Here is a 16,275-nt window from a genome sequence, read left to right on the forward strand (position 1 = left end):
CCAAGCTACGGCCTGTAACTGCATTAACAATGTCTACTTCAGGGACTTCCCTGGTGGTTCAGTGGGCCAAGATTTTGCACTCCCAATGCCAGAGGCCCAGGTTCCATTCCTAGTCAGGTACTAGATCACACATGTTGCAAGGAAAATCAAAGATCCCAAGTGTCTGCTGCTGAATACCTAAATAAATAATAATGTTCACTTCCTAGGGCTGGCCACAGGACTGGTAGTTCCATGGGGTAGCTTTCCCTATCAAGAAGCCACACTGAGAAATCTCACCAGACAGCTTAATTCCGTGATAAAACCAACAAGAGCAAGCTTTAATGGGACTTAATCCTCTCTTGTTACTTGGGTTAATGTATTTACCTCTTGATAATCATCTAGTCCTTGATTACCTTGTGACAGAACAAGGCACAATTTGTGGGGTAACTAACACTTCCTGCTGCACCTAAATCAATGCAACAGCAAAGAGAAAAGTTAAATAGACACCCAAGCAGCAATGGCTTCACAATTTTGGCAGGGGCGCTGTCGCCTTCGCTGGCTGGTCAGCAGTTAGGGAAGCCCTGTCAAAGTTATCCTGGTTCCTTCCCTTCCTAGACCCTTGAGTGAAGCAGTCCCCAACCTTTCTGGCACCAGGCACTGGCTTCCTGGAAGGAAATTTTTCAATGGGCACGGGGTAGGGGAATGGTTTCAGGTCGACTCGAGCACATTACATTTATTGTGAACTTTTTTTTCTATTATTACACCAGCTCCATCTCAGATCGTCAAGGCATTAGGTCCTGGAGGTTGGTGACCCCTGCTCTGCTGGCTTTTCTGTTCTCCTTTTGGGCCCTTGTCTGTTTAACCCTTTGGTTAAGTTTGTGTCTTCTAGGTCCCAACAGTTTTCAAGTAAGGCTCAGGATGGCTCAAGGATTTCAACCAATTCCAGCTGAGGGGAACCCAGGTCCCCGAAAGCAGTCAGCGAGGGACTTCTACACCTCTCGGGTAGGCTAGGATCTGCGGTTTCAGAAGAAGAGAACTTCAACCCCTTAACCCTGAAGAATAAAGGGTGTAGAACCCCCTGGAGGGGAATCAGACATGGGACCCGATGCTGTAATACTTCACCTGGGCAAACATCTCCTGGAGCAAGGACTACAGAGAGATTGTAAGCCAGCGGTCCCCCGACCATTTGGGCAACAGGGATTGGTTTCATGGAAGACAGGTTTTTCCAGGGACCAGATGGGAGGGATGGGGTTGGTTTCAGCTGGTAATGCAACCAATGGTAAGACGCAGAGGAAGAAGCTTTGCTCGCTGGCTTGCCCTCCGCTCACTTCCTGCTGTGCAGTCCGGTTCCTAACAGGCCACAGACCAGTGTGAGTCCTAGGCCTGGAGGTTGCGGAATCCTGCTGTAAGCAACTAAAAGCAACTATATACACCTGCGGTTGGGGCAAATTATAAACAAGATACAAAAAAGACACCCCCCCCCAAAAAAAAACCAGACCAAAAAACCAATTGCCACACCACCACAAGGGGGCGGGCTGACCACCTAAGCCACCCTACGGCCTGAACCATGGATCTGACCCTACCCTCACCCCATTTAAGGAACCAACTCACCCCTCCTGCCCTCCTTCCCCACCCCAGCGCAAGCAAGCAAGAGCACCTGTTGCTAGTTGGGCACCTGTGGCTTATTTTCACTCCCTTGTTCTGCAGCGTCCTTGAAGCCTTTTTTGCCTGAATTTCTCATCTGGCCTCTTATCAACTTCTATTGATTAAAGAGTCCAAGAACCTGGGTCGGTAACACTAAGACCAGCGATTGTCTGCTGGGGCCATTCCAGCTTTGGCTGAAAATGTGTTTATTGCATTAGTACAGTCGGCCTGCCCCACCCCACCCACCCAGCCAGTTCACAGCTTTCTGCTCATTGCCCAAAGAGGTGGTCCTTCTCCCAGGGTGGGCATTCCGGGCACCACTCCCACCCAAGTACCCGGGGAACCCTGCTTCTCTGCTGCCTCCCGACCAGCCGGACCCTGTGCTCAGCCTAGGCCGCCCCTATTGGGGTTACATTCAAGGGTTATCCTCTTGTTAATAAATAAGCCAGCATAGCTGCCCCTAGGCCAGGGCCTGTCGGTCGGTGTCTTCCCTCCATCAGGAAACGCCGGGCCCCTAGCCGTCTCCCAGGGTCTGAGCGCCCCCTCTCCCTCCTGCCGCCTCCTCCCCAGTCCCCAGCGTGGGGACGGCCAAGTCACCAGTCCGCTGCGCTGCGCGGGCCCCGCTCAGCCCGCAGCTCTGGGGCGTGTGTTCTCCGGTTGCGGCCCTTTCTCCGTGACTCAGGGACCTGTGGGCGCGGTGCGGGCTGCGGGCGACACATTCGCAGGGAGTTCGCACCACCGCCGCCGGGCTCCACCAGCTGCAGAAAGTCCCGGTACCAGAGCTTGGGGCCCGGCGGGGCGACTGGCGCAGTATCCTCGGCCCGGGCCAGTCTTTCAGCCTGTGCTGCGCTCAGCACGTGCAGCGCCAGGCGACGCAGTGGCTGCGAAAAGCCCTGCTCCACCGCTGCACACAGGTACACGCCGGAGTCCCCACGCCGTAGCCCGCGCAGCAGCAATCCCCTCCTCGAGCGCTCTGCTCGCTCCTCCGCAGGCACCTGCTGGTGAATCAGCGGGAGGCGAGGATTTTAAGGAACGGCGGGGGGCGGGGCTTATCTGCACGTGAGGGAGGGTCGGAGAGCTCAGTGGGCGGGGAGAGGGCGGGGCTTCTCTCCGACGGGGCGGGGATGTCAGGCGCCTAGTTAGAGGAATGGGGCCTCACCTGGATGCGGAGTTGCGGGCCAGGGACCAAATTGGGCGTTAGGGGTCTGATTGGCCTGAGACTCACTGGGCGGGGCTGGATCGCATGTAGACGTGCGGAGCGGGGTAAGGGCCTCATTAATCAGGGCTGGCACTTTCTGGACATTAGGGTTGGAACAGGGCCTGTTTGGAGAGGGGGTAGGGGGAGGCTCACCTGAGTGTAGGGAGACTCCCCCGCGCGCTGGAAGGTCCACTCCACGTGCGCCTGCAGCGAGCGGGGCTCACACTCCAGGAAGGCGCTACCTCCCTCCACACCCAGCACCTTCTGCTCCAGCAGCGCAGGGTGGGATGAGTCTGGAGGCAAAGGGAATGTCAGATTCTGGCAAAGCAGGACAGGGTGGGGCAGTCTTTAAGCGCTGAGGGATGAGAGCATCTGAGACACTCACCCCCGGAACACAGTGTGCTGGGGTCGCCGTTCCTTACGTCCTGCCGTCGGAACCGCCTGGGGATCGGGGGACATTAGAGCCTCCGTGAGTGCGTCTTTTAGCCAGGGATAGATAAAGACTCCCTCCAGGCAGCACGTCCTTGACCCTGCTCACCTCTTGGCACTGGGCTGGAAGCGAGTGCACTTGGCCCCATCCCAGGCACAGTAGGGGTCACGTGCCAGGCAGCATTCGGCACAGGCACGGCCGTGGGCAGCACAGCGGTGCAACGGGATCTGGGCCACCCCGCTGCGAGAGGCTACGTACAGTTGGTGCTAGGGGAATAAGGGCTCCAGGCTGACCGAGGGAGGCCCAGTGCCAACCTCCCAAAGGTCAGGGATCCCTTCCCCCCATTTGACAAAAGGGAACACTGGGGTCTCAAGTCACAGAGTCTACCGAAGGCAGAGCCTGTCCTTGAAACGGAAATTGGGGCTTATCATTACCAAAAGAATGGGAGTGGGGGCACCTGGGAACACTCTGGGTCCATTCCACCCCCAAGCACTCTGGTCACTTACCCTCTTGGAGGAGATTTGCATGCTGGTGACAGCAGCTGAGTCCTGAGGAGGAGGGTGGCTCTGGGATCATGGCTCCATGGGGTGGGGGTCCTTCAGGCAGTGGGGGCTAGGTCTCACCTCAAACATGTGTAATTCCTCCAGAAGCAGCCCCTCGGCATTCGGCCGGCCGCCCTTGGGGACGGAGATCACCTTTAGCACTGTGCCTGCATCTGTAGGGATAAGAAGGGGGGGTGACTCCTTGTGCCCTCTGACAGCTAGGGCCAGGGGTCTCCTTGCCTCTGATGCCTCCACCCGCAGCACGGCTGGAGAGGTGAAGAATGTGGGTTGGAGCAATCAGAGCAGCATCCAGAAGGAGATGAGGGACACAGCCCCGGGAAACATATGGATATGGGTCTGAAAGCAGGGAAATTCCACTAATAGGCCAAAGAGCCTGCGCTGGGTTTTTTAGGTGGTCATGGCAGGACCCTGACCTGTGCCGATGAAGAGGACATCGTAGTATCCATCAGCAGCTGCGACACGATCCGCAGTGATCTGGGTGAACGTGTACCCAGCGCCCACTTGTTGGAAGAGAGGGCGCCCACCGATGGGCAGGACGGAATTGTACATGAGGGGGTGGTTCCGGGCAAACTGGATGACATCATCAGGAAAGTCCTTGGTGGAACTGAAGGTGCCAAAAGTCTTGCTGGGGCACTGGGAAGTGGGGAGGAAGCATGACAAGAAAGTGGATGAGAATGCCGAGTGGGCAGCCCTCCACAGGAGACCACCCAGAACTTGGAGTGTGTGTATGAGGGGGTGGGTATTGGACAGAGCCCTGCCCTGGCAATCTGAGGGGGAGTTATGACCTTCCCCTGAGGAACCCTGTCTGATGAAGAGGATGTTTTCCCAACCATTAAAAAAAAAAAAAAGGAAGAAACCACATTCACCAAGAAGACCCCAGGCCAAGTCCTCCCCCTGCAGGTTTAACTGGGTTGTGGAGGTAGTCCCTGGGCTACGCACCATGCCAGGTCGGGGGTAGGGGACACGTCCCTGGTAAGACACCCACTGGTGCATGGGCCCCTCCTTGTGTGCAAAGGGTCCCAGGAAGGCCCGGCGTACATCATTCATGCTGTACACGCACACGGCGGAACCCTGGAAGATGCTGCTGCAGGTGAAGATGTCAGTGGAGCGAAGGGCTCCAGTGGAGCCTGGGCCGCCCAGCCCACTACCTCCCACACCTCACCTGGATGTGGAGAAGACAGCATAGAGCAGCGGGGTCCAGCGATCTCGCGAGGACAACAGGAACACGTCCTCTGTAGGGAAGGGACCACGTTGAGGGAGGGTGCAGAGCCAGGCTCCAGGGTCTGTGCCCCTGCGTTCACTGCCCCCCACCCCATCCTCCACTCCTGCCGCTTACGGAGCTGGTCAAAGTTCGTATCACCCTCGGCACCGGGCACCGAGCACACCAGCCGTGCCTTCAGGAACGTTGTCCACTTGTTGACCAGGCTGCGCTGGCCACCCACATCGTTCTGCAGGGGTCAGTAGGAGGGGATGAGGGTGAGGCCCTGACAGGCAAAGGGGCTGTGGCAGAACCCCTGAATGTGGCCCAGGAAGGCCTCACCCTGCAGATCTGGCCAACGCGGGACACAGACAGGCGTCCCAGCGCCGGCGTGGCCTCCACCGCCGACTCACGGAAGAAGAAGTAGATCTTGTCATCATCTGGGTTTTCACTCTCCGGGATCCAAAAGACCTTGATAAACTTGGGCTCTGGCCGCAGCAGGAGGCGAGGGGTCACTGAGGTCCTGCCTGGCCCTGCCTCCCCTTCTCTTTAAGCCAGCAGAAGCCCTCAGGGCAGCAGCTGACCACCCCACCTCCAGAAGCAAGTTCGAAGGGCTCCCCAGGACGGAAGCAAACAGAAGAGGGCCTGCGAGTCAAGAAGTAGCCACGAGAGGGCAGCAGAGACCGTGGCTACCTGGGCTTACGGCAGGTGACCTTGGCCAGTGGCGGGCCTCGCACCCCTCTCCTGGCAGTTCTCCATGCCAGTGCACCAAGAAAGGAGCAATCCTGGGTATCTGGGTTTTGCCTTCACTTATGAATCTTCCTCTCTAGCGGGAAGCAGATGCCCTGACTCCTGCTTCAAATACCCCGCTGGGTCCCCTCACTCAGAATAAGGTACCCTGGCGCTACCCTCTCCTCACAGGCCAGGCCCCTTATCATTGCTCCCTTCACGAGTCTGTTCCTTGGCTTGTTCCTGTCCCCGGGGCCTTTGCGTTCATCATTCCCTCTGCCTGGAATGCTCTTCCCGAAATCCTGCTGTGTTCTGGGAATTAGCTCATTCCTCTTTTCGGCAGAGTGGCTTCCTGTCCCCAACCCTCCCACTCTCACCACCACCACTCCCACCTCGTCTCCTCTTCCCTTGTCTATTCTCTCCCTGTATCTCCTGGCCATGGGAACTGATCTTATCATGCATTCGTTCTGAGGTCTGAACTCAAAGAGGGCCTGGGTCACACATATCTCGTCTCGCCCTCTGACCCAGTGCCCAGTGCAGGGCTTGACCCAGGATAGCCATCTGGAAAGCAGGTGCCTTACTCAGCACCTGCTCTGTTGGAGATGAGGGCCTCCTCCCGACAGTCCCCACCCCCAGCCTTTCACCGTTAAGCCAGCGGGAGTCGTGCGGCTCTGTCCGAAGACTTGGACGCTGGCCGAGGCTGCGGAAGATGGTGAAGTCCCGGCCCATGAGGTCCGCAGCTACCCCCGAGTACAGCTCTTCCCCTGTAGATACGGCAAGGCTGCTGAGCAAAGCCAAAGGTTCCTATGGCAGGTTGGGGGAGTTCTGGGGGCTCTTGGGGAATCAGTGAGGCTATGGGGGGATCCCTGGGGCTCTAGGGAGGGTCTTTGGACTTTACAAGATGCTAGAGTCTCTGGGGGGGTGCGGGTTCCAGGGGCTCTCCTGGGGTCCCAGCCTTTGGACTCACCCACCAGCACGGAGGCAGCCCGATGCCTGGGGTCATAAGGACTCTTGCCCTTGCCATCCTCCAGCCTTCGAGGGTCCAGCCGGAGCATGGGCTCCTGGGAGTTAGCAGGGAGTTACTAATGCAGGCCCTTCCTCCTTCCTTACCCTCCCTACCTCCCTCTCTGACCAGCTCCAGCCTTACCTCCAGCCGCTGGCCCACCTCCACAAATGCACAGATTGGGTGGAAGGCCCCTGTGCCACAGGCTAGCAAGTGGGTATGGTTGTAGGCATGGAGCAACTTCACGAAGTTCATGCACTCGGTCTAGCATGCAGGCAGGCAGGGTCAGGAACAAGGAGGCCTCCCTCAGGGAGGTGGCCTGAAGGGGTCCCCGCTCCCCAGTGGTGCCCCCACCCCTTCTTTGGTGCATCAGCCCAGGCAAGTACTAACGTGGGCGACACGGACCCGGGTGCCCTTGGTGACCAGCCCGGCCCTCCCACCTCTCCCCAGAATGGGTTCATGAGGAAGCAGAGGCCTGCATTGTCCCCCGTGACTCAGAGGCCCCCAGGAAGAATCACATGAGCCCCCCACCCTGACTCACTACCTCCGGACTTCAGCCACCTCGACCCTCTTGCCCCCAGTCCCAGCCAGAACAGGCGGCCCTCTGTTTCAGCACTGCCCATCGCTAGAGTGAGGGGCTGACCCGCGCCACTCCCACCCGGGCAGCCAACACTCACGCCAATGTCCTTCCCGGCCCAGTTGCACTCCTCTCGCCATTCCACACGGGCCGGCCAGGCCAGCTATGGGAGGGTGGGGGAGGGCAGACACGGCACGGTCTCTAAGCTGAGGGTGTCCACTTGTGACCCAACCTCCCCGGGGCTCTTTCCTGGGGGGCCGGTGCTGAGGCTGGGTGGTGGTGGGGTTTCTGGCACCTTCTTGGCCCTCTTGCTAATGTTGTCCAGGCTGAGGGAGGCCACGTGGTTCTCGGCGCCCACAAACAGGCGCCCACGTTCCTCATCGAGCAGCAGCGCTTCATAGCAGCAGGTCCTCTCCAGCCTGAAGGTCCGGAGACCGTGCCGGGCCTGGAGCTCTGTGGGGTGCAGACACTGAGGATTCGCCAGTCATGCTAGAAGCTTCCTCCAGGCCAAGGTTGTACATGTGACCTGGCCCACACACAGGTGGATTTACATGCGTCTGAGTTTACAACTCAGGAGGACAGGCCCACCCAGGTGCCGGCCAAGCTGCCAGAGGAGGCAGTGCAGGCCCCCCACCCCACCCCCATGGGGGAAGCAGGTGGAGCTTCCAGGGCGTGCTCAGACAAGCAGTGTCTCCAGGCGGGTGCACAGGGAGGCAAGTGTTCTGGGATACGGCCCCATGTTGGGACAGCCAGAACCCCGACACCAAAGTCAGGCTCAGGGTTCTCTGCCACCAGCCAGGGTTCAGTATGATGTCGCTGCCTATTCAAGACCCTGTGTAGAGGGGGTGTGGGAAGGCGGCTCTGATGCTCCCCCCCACCCACCTCAACCTTCCTGGGAGCAGGGGATGGAGTGGAGGCAGGATCTGTTGCCATGGGGACAGAAGGGGTCTTCCTGGGAAAGCATGAGGAGAATGTGGGCAGAGCGCTTGGGGACTGAGGCCAGGAGAGGGTTAACTGGAGATGGCCTGAGTGTGCCCCCCAATCCGGGGTTGGGTGGCGCACACACAAGGCTGACAGCAAACAGTGCCCCCTACCCACCCTGGGCCCCTCTCCTTGCCCACCCTGAGCTGGGGCCTCCCGCTTGCCAGGTGCACCTACCTTGGAAGGAGAGGCGGAGGCGTGGGGTGCTGGGTGCAGCACCCCCCAGCCCTGCCACCCAGAGCAGGGCCAGGCCCGGGATCATGGCGGCAGCCTCGGCCCGCCCCATCCCCGCGGCTCAGGGAGCTCAGGGTTCAGCGGGCGCGTGTGGAGGAGCCTTGAGCCGCCCTGGACTCTGCCCTGGGATCTGGAGGAGAAGGAGTTGCAGCAAGGGGCGAGGGCGGGAGGCTGGTGGGGGGGGTTAGTCCCCAGGGATCAGATTACAGCCCTTAGGGAAAGAGGCTGGGGGGTCGCATTCCACTTCCGAGCCCTCCTCTCCCTCGCAGGGTGCCCTGTCTGGCCACAATCACAGACACACCCACGCTGGGCACACCCTCGGGGTCAACCCCACACTGGCAGGCGCCCGCCCCACCACGTCACCCTCGCCAGGAACCCGCCCTCCTGCATACACACCCACAGGCATTAATTCACCAAGTCGGTGCGCCTACTTCATGCCAGCCGGGGACTGGGGCTAGGGGCATTGGGGCACACAGGCAAGGTCCTCCCTGCAGGAGGAGGCAGAGGACCAAGGAGGATTCAGGTTGCTTGAAGTCCCTACAGAGGTGCCAAGTGCAACGAGCAAAACGAGCCAGTCATGGGTATGCGTGTAACAGAGGGGGTCATGCCTCTGGAGGAGGCTGGGCACCCACGGGTCCTCAGAGGGACAGAGGCACCTTTGGAGCAGGAGCTGCTGGAGTGGGTGCCTGTGAGCATGAGCTCTGGGGGTCCTTTGTGTAGCTGTGCTGGGCGTCTGTGTGCTGTGTCGCATGCATATCTGCACACGCCTATGTGAGACCATCGGGCATATGTGCTGCATTGTACGCATAGGTGTGATATGCATGTGTGTGCGCACACATGGCGTTGTACGCGTGTGCACGCAGGATGTACATATCAGGGGTGTACACCTTGTAAGCATGTATATGTGTGTCGCACGTGTGTGTATGGATATGTGCGCAAGTGCACGCATCTCTCTGGATGCAGGTGAGCAAATATAACTGCAGCACCCATCACTGCTTCAACTCTGAGACACCCCAGAAGCCCACTTCTCAGGGGGAGAAGCTAGCTGGGAGACCCAGGGCTGGGCAGGGCAGACGCCTCAGCTTCTGATTCGGGAGCTGCGCCCACTTGGACCCGGCAGCCCCAGCCTTGCGCTGGACCTCTCTCTCCCCACCCCAGAGGGCGGGAGGGGCCGATCACACCCAGAAATGCTATGATCTCAGACTTCAGACCCAAGAGGATTCAAGTGGGGAGAGCCAAGGGCCTGGGGCAGCCTCTCACCCCCCAGCTCCGCGGAGCTGTCCTTCCCTCTCGAGCCTCTGGCGTCTCCCTCAGCCTCTCCATCCTGTCTTTGCCTTCAAGGGTTTCCCCATCTTTGAGGCCCACCAATTCTGTGAGCCAGAGTCCTTCTTCCTTGGACCCCTCACATGGGGCCAGGCTCTGGCTGCAGTGCCCACCCTCCTTCCCAGAAGCTGGCTGGGCAGGTGCCGGGCACAGTAGCCCTGGCACAGGGCAAGGTCCTGGGGCACGATCAAGCGAGGGGCGCAGCTGCTGGGGCACGTTCCTTCCAAACCGCGCTCCCCAAATCACCCCCCTAGCTCCGCCACCGCTTCCAGACCCCTCCCACTCCAGGACTCCCACCTCCTTCCTTCCTTCCACTGGCACTTGCCACCGTCTCTTCTAGGCCCAGGAGGTCTGCGGCATCCCAGGACGCCAGGCTTCCTCCCCACACTCCACCGAGAGCTCCGGCAGCGGCAGCGGCGGCTCCTCACCCTGCTGCCTCTTCTCACCCTGGAGAAGGTCGGAGAAGCCGAGGGGCCCCGGGCACCCTCTGACGGCTCCTTTAAGGAGCAGCCCCCGCCCCCACCAAGCCAGCTGCGCCCGCCCCGTCAAGTTTACGGGGCGGGTCGGGTGACTGGGCAGGCAGCCGGGACCGGCTGGAGTTGGTGGCCTGGCCAGAGTGGAGCGGGCACGAGGGAGGAGCAGGAAGGGCCGACCCCTCCCCTGTGGGGCTTCACGGCTAGAGGATGCCCCACACAGAGGTCCTGGAAGTTGGGCATGCCGTCCGTCCGGGCAAATGAGGAAGAAGCAATAGAGACCTCGTAGCCCTGGGCAGAGCTGTGCAGCCAGCAGAGGGAACGGGCAGACAGGGCACACCCAGGGACTCACTTCTTTCACCTGTCTGTCCCTCCGCAGCCTGGGAGCTGGAGGCGGGGAATGAGGGGGCTCGCTGCCACCTGGGTCCCCAGGAGTCTGCTGAGAAGGGCTGGTCAGGGAAGGGGTCCTCAAGTGGAGATCTGATGGGCCCCCAAGACCCAGCCCCCATCCTTCCGCAGGGCTTGGGCGACTTAGTACTTCTGCCACCTGGCTGGCAGTGGCTCTGATGACGGCCAGTGTTGGGTGGGAGAAGAGGGCTGGAGGGGCAGGCCGACAGCAGGAGAAAAGTCTGACTTCGGCACTGGTCAGAGACCGGTCCTGACCAGTGGTCCCACGTCTGTGTTGGAAGGTGAGGGGCATTCTATGTCATGTCCATGGACCGTCTTTCTTCCAAGGGTGTAGGTGGCAAGCAAGGTCTGCCTCACCAGAGTGAGACACCCCAGGGGGCTTCAAGGATAGGAAGGGGCTTCTCAGCACCTCAACTGGGAAGGGTCTGTGGCCTTGGCCTAAAGGTGACTCTGGGGCACACACCCTTTTGATGCCGCCAGGGGTTCTTCCTTGGAGGAGCTGAATGTCGACCGTGGCCAAGGGGGTCCTCAGGTCCACCTGGCTAAACATGCCAGGGCTCGAAGGTGGGCGTCTTCCACCCCTCAGTTCCCTCAAAATGCATCCTCTTACATTTTCCCCAAGGCTGACTGGCAGCTCCCTGGGGGTCTGCAAGGGAGGCCATGGCTCTCTGGTGCATTTCCTGCGAGTTCCTGGAGTGGAGGTGTCTGTGCCCAGCCAGGTTGGGGAGGGACCTGCCTCTCTTAGCGGAACCTCAGGCCTGGTGTCTCTGGCCTGCTCTCGCTGGCTGGTTGGCAGTGAAGGGTGGGCGTCCGTGGGATGACCAGGGGCCTTCAAGAGGGGGAGTGGGGGGATGCAGCCCTGCCTGAGCCCCAGGACTTCCAGCACGTGGCCTCTCTCCCTCCTCCCAGGCTCTTTCGCTTTGGGTCTGGGCAGCCTCCTCTGGCCCCATGCAAGCAAACAAAATTCTTTGGCTGTTTACAATTTTCCACCCATGCAGCCAAGATCAGCAAGTGCCTTTGAGGTCCCCACCCAACCCCATGGTGCCCCCTACCTGACCCCAGTGCTTTTAGTTCTTCAGTCCCAGGGTCCCAGGCTCTATTTTATGCCCCTCCCCCAATAACCCAGTGTCCATACTGGATAATGAGACCAGGATCTGCACCCCTCACCATCTTTCCAACATCCTGGGACTCAACCCCCAGCCAAAAGGACCAGGCTGTCCCCTGGTCCACATGAGTGCTTGGCATTGCCTTCCAGCTTCCAGATGTCCTTGGAGCAGGGAGATCCCCAGGGGTGAGAGCTCAGGTTGTCCCCATCCCCAAAAGGTCTCTTTTCTGCTTCTCAGTCCTGGGTCCCAGAGTATGCAGACCCTGGGGAGGGACTTCATGAAGCCAGCCCTCTAGGGTTAGTGGGTCACACTGGGCTCTGGAAGTCCCCAAGCATTTTGGATTCACACGGCCTGGGCCTGGGTCTCAATAGAGCTGAACCAACCAGGGGAGGCAGCGTGGGTGCCTGGTGCTGACTGTCAGCAGTGTAGCCTGCTAGGGCCTTGGTTTTTCCTTCTGGAAATAACTGGATTGTTGTGCCAAATGCCAGCACCTGCCTCCACAGTCCTCACTCTCAGCTGGGCGTGCCCCTTGCACCCTGCCTGGACTCGGTGGTGGTGTGACTGGGCTGGGGTGGGACATCCATTTATGCAAGACTGCAGCCAACCCTCTCAGTGCCCAGCCTGGGCTGGGTTGAGCCTTGGCTCCCCACTCGCACCTGCTTTAGCCATCAGGGCTGGTGGCTCCAACCACTGGTTCGACCTTTCCCTCTTCCGGCCACGTGGGGACTAGGACGTGCTACCCGGAGGAGGACTTTAGGCAGGGGGGATAAGCGGTGGAAATCAGGCCCTGGAGAGCCCAACTGAGGCCTGGTTTCCCTGACACTCTGCTAGCCACACCAGGGGATCTCCCGGGAAGGTCTGTCTGACATTGCCCTCACCCACCCCCAGCCTGGTGTCCAGGCTCCCAGAGGAACCCCCGTTGGCCCACCTTTTCGGGAAGATGAGCTCCTCCCCTCCTTGCCTTCTGAGGGCCATGTCAGAGCCGAGGTGGAAGGGTTGAGGGAGGGGCCACCGGGAAGCCTGGGCCTCTGGCTGGGGCCCTACCCCCACCCGCTCCGCCCCTGCCCTCCGCCTCCTGCACATTCCTCCCTGGCTGAGGTCAGCCCCTCCGGGACGGGGAGCCCCCCCAACCAGCCACATCACAGCTCCTCACTCGCTTCTGTTTTCTTCGTTGCCCAGCAGGGGGGAGAGGGAGTGGGGAGAGAGACGAGGGGCCTTGGGGGTGGGGCCTCCCTCTCTCCTCCTCCGCCATAACCCGGGGGAGGAGGTGCCAGGAATGCAGCAGGGTGGACTCCGGTGGCACCCAGTCCTCATTAACATACATTAACATAAATGCTACCTTCCCTCCCTTGGCTTGGGAGCTGGGCAGGGCAGGGGGGCGGGGGTGCGAGAGCCTCCAGGGAGCGCCAGATGGGGGCTCAGTTTGCTCCGGGAGGGTGGATCGGAGCCTGTCCCAGGAATCCACCCCTATAGTAGCTGGGGAGTTGACTGGGTTGAATTCTGATTTCTGCTGCTCACCAGCTGTGTGTCCCTCGGGGGAGACTGAACCTCTCAGTCCCCTCTCCGCGCTTGTCCCGCGGTAGTAAAGGGTGAGCCAGGCAGGTCTGGCACTCAGTAGGGTACACAGGTGCACGCTCTGGCTGCCATCTCAGCGCTGGGTACCCTGCGGCGTGCAAGCCTGTGGGCCTCGAGGGAGACTCACCACTGGTTCCTCCAGCCCAGCTTCCCCGGGCCTTCTCTCTGGCTTAACTCCTCTCCTGTCTCTTTCTGTCCCCTTTCTTCCCTTACACACACCCCCAGCCCCCAGGACAGCACTGACCCTCCACCTGAACCTCCTTCCCTCCCCAGCTGCCTAGGATTCCTTAGTCTTCCTCCACGAGTCTCCAACCCTCCCCCAGCAATGGCAAGAAGCCCACACCCTCCGCCCTCCAGAGAGCCCCAAGTCAGAGAGGCCTCTGTCTCCTTTAAGACAGAACAAGGCCCCACCTCCTTCCCCTGCAGCTTGAAGCCTGACCCCTTCACCTGGGGGTGGTCCCCGCGGTCTTTCTGCCAGATCTCTTCCCAGTGCCTCCCCTCTGCAAGTTACCCTGCTTCCCCAGCTCCTCCAGCTTGGGGACATCCGAGGCTCTTAACCAGGCATTCACAAACCCCTCCCTGGCTCAGCCCTGGCTCACCCTGCCAGCACTTCAGCTACCCCATTTCTGGGAGGTGGCAGCTGCTTCTTTGCCAGGACTTAGATTAGGCTGTGCCCTCTGCCCTCCCCTTTGCCACCTGCTGGACTTTTCCTTATCACTCACTACCCACCTTTCTCTGTGAAGCCCTGGATGCTTGTAACACCAGGTCCAGGCCATTCTGTAGGGCTCTAGGATTCCCAGCTGCCACTATCGCTTGGGGAAGCCATCAGGCACGGGGAAGCAAGAGATAGATGAAGTGCCTGCACGAAGCCCTGCCACCTTCCTGGGCCTGCTGAGCCTGGATGAGGATGGGGGAGTTGATGGAGAAGAGAGATTTCAGGTCCCTTCAGGCCTCAGCCACTCAGGCCTTGACTCCCTCCACCCACAATGAGGTCAGAAAACAGGATAAATACCAAGGAAAGTACAACTGATTTTTCTCTTAAATAAGGTCACCTGTCAGGCTGCGTCTCCTGCAAGAGGGGGAATCAAAGCAGGGAAAAGAAAGAGAGCCATAGCCTTGACCTCTGACCCCCTGAACACTAGTGCCTGTCGCTGTGCGGTTAATGGAGGCGCCGACTGGCTGGCAGCCAGGGACATACTTGCTGTCACACAGCTGCATGCAGACCTCAGCTGACTTGAGGCTCTCCTTGGGGTCATGTGGGCTTCCCTTGTGACTCAGCTGGTAAAGAATCCGCCTGCAATGCAGGAGACCTGGGTTCGATCCCTGGGTTGGGAAGATCCCCTGGAGAAGGGAATGGCTACCTACTCCAATATTCTGGCCTGGAGAGTTCCATGGACTGTATCGTCCATGGGGTCACAGAGACACGACTGAGCGACTTTCACTTTCATTTTGGAGGCATGCTGGGAGCTGGCTTCCCCTCTCCATGTTCAAGGGGGGTTGGGGGAATGCACAGCCCCATGGCAAGGATGAGGTCCCCTGGGATCTCTTTTAGGGCAACAGACCCAAGGATTGGTCAGTTGTATGGAAGTGGGCCAGGACCCAAAAGTCAGCCAAGAGAAGCTGCCGTTCTGTCCCTGACTCCCCAGGGCAACCAGGGTCTGGCTGGCCACGCCACAGGCCAGGGAGCTGGAGTCAGGACTTGTATTCTCCAGCCTTAATAGCTGGCTTGACACTGTGGGGTTGGGGGTGGGGGGGATGATTCTGAGGGGAGTAGGAGGATTTTCTGGAGGAAATCAGGAGCAGCTATGGGGCTGCCCTAAACACGGCCAAGGGGTTATTCTAGGTCTTGGAAGCTCCTGCAGCCTCAGAGGCTCCAGTTCTAATGGGGCCTCCTCCCCTTCTGCTCCTGGCATCTGGGCCTCCACCCACCTGCTGGGGGTGAGGGCTCCTGCCCAGGGGAGTTGGGAAGTGACTGCAGGCCTGGACTGGCTTCTCCCCACAGGGTCTCCCTATATCCTTCAGACCTCTCTGACTCTCAGAGCTTGTCTCTTTCTCTCTTCCCAGCTGTTTCCCCACCCACCCCGCCAAAAAATGGGTTAAAAATAGTCTGCTACCACATCAGTAGTCTGCAACTATTTGGAGTGGGACAGGCCCTCGTGGGGCCTGTAGATGAGCCTCGTGGCGGTCCCCACTGACTGGAGAGTGCCTCATACTGGGATCCATAGCTTGGTCTGGGAGCAGGAGCCTGGGTCCTCTGCCTGTCTAAAGGTCCTGAGCTTCGTAGATGTAGCTGCCTATGGGCAGGGCCAGGAAGATGGGCCTTCTAAGGCTGGGAGAACTCCGGAAGACACACTGCCAAGGAGCACTGAATCTCTGGTTCTCCTTGCCCAGGGATGCAGGGTGGTTGGGGTCCAGCCCCGGGTAATGGGGGGAATCCCTCGGAGTCAACTTTACAGAGTCCCTCCCATTGGGGTATAGGACACCTGGGATGTATCATCCCCTGCCTACCGCCCCCCATGGGTGGGAATTTCCCAATCACTAAAGACAAGGATGAATTGAGAGGCCGCCCCCGGCAGTGCTGGGACAATGGAGCCTTATGCTCTCAAAATGTGAGCAGGGGTAGGAGGGCCAAGGGCAGGTGGGGGCCTAGCTGCCTGCACCCAGGGAAGCACTGCTTGCCAGGACCCCACCCAGACCCACTGCCAAGCCGGGTACAAGGGAATCCTGGCTAGAATCCTGCATGGCCCACTCAGGGAGGGAGACACTGGGTTCATCAGGCAGACAGTGCCAGCTCCTGAATGGTTCCTCTGTGCAGGGTTCCCCCTCAGGACGGAAGGAAGGAACTATCTCTGGC

The 16,275-nt window shown here is 59.8% G+C and overlaps 1 protein-coding gene across 6 annotated transcripts; it reads right to left on the reverse strand.

Moving 5' to 3' along the window:
• Positions 1–1,911: 1,911 nt before the first annotated feature.
• SEMA3B (semaphorin 3B) lies at positions 1,912–10,284 on the reverse strand. Of its 6 annotated transcripts, none has more exons than XM_068983143.1 (19): positions 10,157–10,284; positions 8,951–9,024; positions 8,480–8,666; positions 7,617–7,774; positions 7,422–7,484; positions 6,889–7,008; positions 6,709–6,802; positions 6,386–6,505; positions 5,355–5,500; positions 5,151–5,262; positions 4,977–5,046; positions 4,754–4,898; positions 4,228–4,447; positions 3,875–3,966; positions 3,758–3,799; positions 3,360–3,517; positions 3,207–3,262; positions 2,975–3,114; positions 1,912–2,621 (listed from the first exon to the last, which is right to left on the reverse strand). In XM_068983143.1, the coding sequence occupies exons 3-19, from the start codon at positions 8,586–8,588 to the stop codon at positions 2,217–2,219; spliced, it is 2,250 nt and encodes a 749-aa protein (XP_068839244.1). In that variant the 5' UTR covers positions 8,589–8,666; positions 8,951–9,024; positions 10,157–10,284; the 3' UTR covers positions 1,912–2,216. The 6 variants fall into 6 exon arrangements, with proteins under 6 accessions (XP_068839244.1, XP_068839248.1, XP_068839247.1 ...); XM_068983147.1 differs by having other exon boundaries at positions 1,912–2,618; positions 4,754–4,895; positions 8,937–9,024; XM_068983146.1 differs by having other exon boundaries at positions 4,754–4,895; positions 8,937–9,024.
• Between the last annotated feature and the right edge of the window lie 5,991 nt (positions 10,285–16,275).

The sequence above is a fragment of the Capricornis sumatraensis genome, chromosome 10, assembly GCF_032405125.1.
Source record: "Capricornis sumatraensis isolate serow.1 chromosome 10, serow.2, whole genome shotgun sequence".
Classification (NCBI taxonomy): Eukaryota; Metazoa; Chordata; class Mammalia; order Artiodactyla; family Bovidae; genus Capricornis; species Capricornis sumatraensis.

Bases quoted from the DNA above. Each gene is read 5' to 3' on its own strand.
- SEMA3B (XM_068983143.1), bottom strand. From the start codon at position 8,588: ATGGGGCGGGCCGAGGCTGCCGCCATGATCCCGGGCCTGGCCCTGCTC. The intron at 7,775-8,479 runs GTAGGTGCACCT...TGCACCCCACAG, and splicing joins CCTCCGCCTCTCCTTCCAAG to AGCTCCAGGCCCGGCACGGT. The intron at 3,115-3,206 runs GTGAGTGTCTCA...CTTTGCCTCCAG, and splicing joins CAGCACACTGTGTTCCGGGG to ACTCATCCCACCCTGCGCTG.